The sequence below is a fragment of the Nicotiana tabacum genome, chromosome 19 (assembly GCF_000715075.1).
Source record: "Nicotiana tabacum cultivar K326 chromosome 19, ASM71507v2, whole genome shotgun sequence".
NCBI classification, from domain to species: domain Eukaryota; kingdom Viridiplantae; phylum Streptophyta; class Magnoliopsida; order Solanales; family Solanaceae; genus Nicotiana; species Nicotiana tabacum.
The window spans coordinates 97049180-97054778 of NC_134098.1; the positions used below are offsets into that span (position 1 = coordinate 97049180).

Sequence of the window (5599 nt, forward strand, 5' to 3'; positions counted from 1 at the left end):
TATGACTTGGCCGTACCGTTTTTGACCTGTTCGGTTAACCAGTACATCGAAACTACCCGGCACAACCCTTTCCCTGTCCCAACCCAGCCCTGCCCTGCCCCCTATATACTGGTCCGGTCCGGTCTAAAATCGATCTGGGCCGGTCCGGAACCGGGTCAACCCGGCTCGTTAGACACCCATAGTTTCAAGATAGGATATTAAAGAGAATATTTTAGTGGATATTCTCTGTACTTGTACTATTAGAGTTTCTTAGTAGCATGTTCCCTATAAATAGAAAAAAAACACAATGATACGGGATATGAGATATTCATTTGTAAAGAACACATTTTAACTAAAATAATCGAATCCCACTTGCTAAGATACAAATATCACATTTTCACTAAAATTCTTGTCTATACTTTTCCACTAGATTCGAGAATAACTCAAATATTCAAGGTATTGTGTATCATTCATCATTATTAGAAAGAACATCTACTTATTTCATCATTTCTTAGGTGACTCGTCTCTTCTATTTACTTAAATATCATTTATTATTATTCCTTATCATTGAATGCTACATTATTACTTTCGATTTCTGGAATATTTATTATATGTCACCGCCATTGTCTGACCCGATCTACATAATATTTATTGCTCCTTTAAGAGCTTCATCTAGAAAAATTATTGTTAGCTAAAATTAATCCTTATTGATATAAATTTAATTATTTGAACCGAGATCTATACTCTTTGGTCAAACACATACTTGATAGGAATGAAACATTGACGAATTGTAGTGGTGTTTTGTGATTGGTATGTGCAATGGCGGAGCCATATTAGGGTAAGAACGGTCAATTGAATTCCGTTTGATAAAAAATTTATAGTATGCACATGGGAAAGTTTCTTTTGATGGATTATTGAACTCGATTTAAATAAGAAAATGTACAAAAGTATCAACTAAAACACTATTTATACCAATTATCATATGCCACTTACTCCTTTGCCAAACTAAAAAATATTGTAAAAAAAAAAACAAAAAAAAACCCGGTTGAAAACAAAAATAAATTGACATGTAAAATATTTTCCTCCATATCATACGCGCTCCTTTACGTGTTCCGCCCCTTCCCTCGATTCTTTTCTTCTTCTTTGGCACTTCCCTTTCTCTTCCCTTATTACATTTGTGTACTCTCTTTCCAAAGCAGTGTCTAAAGAATGAGGAAATTTTGAGAGTAAAGACCCTATTTGATTAATTGTCAAAGCTCCAACATCGAATTTCACTCAGCAGGAGTATAGGTGATGACAAATGCTTTCGCTGTTATTTCAATTACTATTTGTTTTCTCAATCAGTATTTCACAATATTGCAACTTTAACTAAATTGTGCTCTGTACTTTTCCCCCTTTTAAATTGTTTCTAAATAATTTGTTAAAGGAACTGGATTTTTCTTCTTTATTTCTTTAATTTTCGATATTTGCCAACTAGTTTGATTTGTCTTTGTTGTGTGTGGAAATTGGAAGTTGGATTAAAGAAGGTTTGTGTAAAAAATTCAGCTTTCATCTGGAAATCAAAACTCTGTCTACTGTTATTGTCAATAATTATCTTGATAATGTGATTATCTGTGTTTGGTCAACCCTTTTCTTCTACATAACTCATAGGTCCTTAGACAATTGATATAGTGGGATTTCACACTGTATATGCAGAAGAGTTTATGATGTGAAGTGATGCATATAATGCAATATTTTCTCATCCCAATGAGCTTGTTTAGTTAAATGCATGGAAAGTGTTGATTAAAAAACAAATCTTTGTCTTAGAAATCAGCCCTGTAAAGGATTTCTTTGCAAAGTCCTTTAAGGGTGTGTGATAATTAAGTCATCCTCAAGCAAAAAATCATGCACAAATTTAAGCTTATGAAGAAGCAATAAATAAACCTTTCCTTTTGAGGAGCTTGATGGGTGCTGGTTTCTGAAGAAAATGAAGGGTAACATAATTAAGCTTCTTTTGGTGTTAAAGAGAATGTAACTGGCCCTATTATCTGAAATATATAGATCCTGGATTAGAAGAGCTGATATAGTAGCTGTTGCAAAGATAGATCAAGGAATTTTGCTACGTTGTTCTTGTTTTGAATGAAAGGAATCACTAAACGAGAGCAAGATTTCATAACATTTTCACCAGATTTCCTCAAATTCTCCATAAACTAACATGTCTCACAACTAGTCACAAGTCACGATCCCCTTGTCATCTGGATTCCTCCTTCTTCCCCGATACTCTAACAAAGTTTCATTCAACTGGTTTAGCATGATCCTTTTGTACTTGCTAGATTGGCTATGCCAATCCGGATAAACACCTTATATGTGCTACTTTTGAGTCTTGAAGCAAGCATTCCTTTAGTATAGTAATGCTACAGAAATTACTCTGACCAAGTTTTGGGCACGTGACTCTTGTTAGTTAGTGCAATCTCTCTCTCTCTCTCTCTCTCAATCTTTGGTGAGGATGTGCAAGCATGTTCTTTGAACAAAAGATATGTTGTGTCAAGGATTAATAATTGAAATACAGAGAAAAAGGATCTTCAGAAGTGTTTTGAGTTAAAAGCAAACTGTGATCATTATAATTGGGAGGCAGGTGCCTTTCCATCCATTGTGAAGAACTCTCCCTATATTTTTATGTGCTTGTTTTCTCCTTGGACTGAAATATAAGTATATAACTTTGTTGATTGGCAGTTTAATTTTTTATATTACTAATCTCTATATGTTGGCATTGAGAACTTTAGATGAGACTGCAGGTTCTGCATTTACTTGTAGCTAAGAGATGGAAATCCATTGTGTTTCTTGTTCATCTCCAAATTTCTTTAAGTAACTGGCACATCTGCATGTCTATCTCTATTATATCTATGTCTCTTGTCTGAGCTCTTTATCTGTACTCCTTCGTATCTTTACATCAACCTCTGTTGTCCAACTCAATCTAGTATAGAAACATTTACTTGTAGATAATCTCACTGTTGTTGGTCTGCAAGTCCTGAATGTAGTAGTTTCATAGCAATTCTATTCAATGTCAACAGAAATTTTTCAATATGTTATACATAGATGTCATAATAACCTAATTCGTGTACAAGTCTCATTAGGCTACTTTGCAATTTGAGTTTAAGGATAAGCTGATTTCAGATAACCAATAAATCTGCTTCTTGAGATTTTGTTTTCTGCATATTACCTAGTCAGCAGAATGAAGATGTTGGATGTAATAGATAAACATGAAGTGAAAGGTTACAAATTTGTATTTTGTCTCTGTATGAGCCGAATCTTTTACATGTTAAGTTTCAACTGTCGAGCCCTCCAACCAGCTAATTAAGCTTTCCAATGCATGTGATCACGTTTATTTCAAACATCTCGACAAAATGATACCTTTCTTGAGGCCTTAGTTGGAAAGTTAACCCTGTTACTGTTTGTTCTTATTTGGTTTCCATAAAACATCTGGATTCATTATTTCATTTTGTGATTTGCAAAATAATATGGTGATTTGTCTTTTGATTGTTGATGATCTAACTTTAGTTGAAATTGTACCATTTATTCCATCCAGGTAACTTCAGTCACAGTTACTCCCTCGGTCACCTAGCTTCAGTTTATGAGCAGAGGGATATGGCATCTTTAATCCACCTGCCATCTGCAACATCAGCAGTTACTTCGCGACATGCACTTCATAAACAGCTGCAATTGTTAAAAACCCAAAGAGTGCCAAATAGAATGACCTTTCCATGTATGAGCCAAAAACCATTCTCGATTTGCTGCTCAAATCAGTCACCATGGGAACCTGCACCTGTCACTTATGTTCCTAGTGATAATAATGAAGATAAATTTCTGGAAGGAACAACCAATATATTTGAAACCATGTCGTCCAGCAAACCAGCTGAATCTTCATTAACTGAGGCTAAAGGCCTCACTGATGTAAAGAATCAGCCACCTTTGCAGCTCCAATACCTCCAATGGCCTGTGTGGGTTCTTGGCCCTGCCGTTCTCTTAGCCACTGGGATGGTGCCAACTTTGTGGCTGCCTATTTCATCAGTTTTCATTGGTCCCAACATAGCCAGCCTTCTTTCCTTGACTGGACTTGATTGTATTTACAATCTTGGAGCAAACCTATTTCTCCTGTTAGCCGATTCTTGTGCTCGTTCACCAGACACCAGTGAAGATTCCAGCAGCAAGCCGCCTTTTAGTTATCAGTTATGGAACATGGTCGCGAACGTTATGGGTTTAGTCATTCCCTTGGCAGTACTTTTTGGTTCTCAGAACAGTTTCCTTCAGCCCCAACTTCCTTTCATTTCTTATGCGGTGCTCTTGGGCCCCTATCTCCTGCTTCTATGCATACAGATACTCACAGAGATGCTGACATGGCATTGGAAGTCACCAGTGTGGTTGGTGACACCGGTAGTTTATGAAGCTTATCGTGTGTTGCAATTGATGAGGGGTTTAAAGCTCAGTGCAGAACTCGCTGCACCATCATGGATGCTGCATACAATTAGGGGGCTAGTCTGCTGGTGGGTACTCATTCTCGGCATGCAGCTCATGAGAGTCGCTTGGTATGCTGGTTTCACTGCTCGGGCTCATCAGAAACAGCTACACACCCTTCCCAATGTTGATTAGGTCCAAATGATGCAACTTTCCTTTTTTTGGTTTACAGAACAAACAAGTTTTGAATTGGTATAGGCTTCTCTTTTTCCCCCTTTCTTCCCACTTCTTGTTACCCTTGTGCACAAGGAGTTGGCCTTGAGAGTATACTACTAAGATGTATGTTACCGGAAAAAGAAGAATTAAGCGTATACATCTAGATATTTGTATAGTTAAAGATGCTTGCAGTTTTTCTCTCAAATATATCTGCTGTTACGTGAACGATGGAATGAATAATTCAGGTAGAAAGGTTCTTGCTATAATTTTAACTTATGTTATGAAGCCCCCTCCCTTCCCCCCCCCCCCCCCTTCCTTCCAACAAAAAAACCAAAAGGACTTTTGAACAGAAGATGTCATGAATGGATCAAGTAATCTTAGAAGACACAAATTCTAGTATAAGGCAAAGGTTTTACTAAAAGTGATTTTTTTCATTTGTTAAGGCTTTGGTGGGGCAGAATTATTCGTACCGATATTAGAGAGAGATAACATGTACAGTATTTATTGAAATAATCAATGTGCTTGCAAGGTGATTAGGTACTTAAAAATATCTTGAAAGGCAAAGAGTCAAAAGTACACCAACTTTGTTTAAAGTTAGTGGGCTGGTAGCTGTTGGCTGTTAGTGATTGATCAGCCAAATTCTACAGTTCTGGAATTTTTTATGGTTAGAACTTAGAATAAATCATTTGTGGTGGAAATATGACCAAACCAGATCCTTCTCTGACTTAAATAGAGTGTCGTGATGTCATTGGTAATGTTTTAATGCTTTTTCTAGCTTTCAAGTTATCACATGCTTAATAAATGTCACCAGCACCTGTTAGAAAAGTCTAGTTAGTTCTCAATATAGCAGGACAAGCATTGTTTTATTCTACTCTAACCCCTAAAATGCGTTAGTCAACAAATTAAGCTTGCGGTTGAGCTGATATCCACCTTATTTTATATTGTAGTTGTTCTTTTTGCATATTAAATCAAC

At 36.4% G+C, this 5599-nt stretch overlaps 1 protein-coding gene across 1 annotated transcript; it reads left to right on the forward strand.

The window, feature by feature from the left end:
- Window positions 1–1070: 1070 nt before the first annotated feature.
- On the forward strand, window positions 1071–4889 carry LOC107826443 (uncharacterized). Its single transcript, XM_016653422.2, has 2 exons — window positions 1071–1269; window positions 3545–4889. Exon 2 carries the CDS (start codon window positions 3604–3606, stop codon window positions 4603–4605), a length of 1002 nt encoding a protein of 333 aa, XP_016508908.1. The 5' UTR covers window positions 1071–1269; window positions 3545–3603; the 3' UTR covers window positions 4606–4889.
- The last annotated feature ends 710 nt before the right edge of the window (window positions 4890–5599 follow it).

Bases quoted from the DNA above. Each gene is read 5' to 3' on its own strand.
- LOC107826443 (XM_016653422.2), top strand. From the start codon at position 3,604: ATGGCATCTTTAATCCACCTGCCATCTGCAACATCAGCAGTTACTTCG.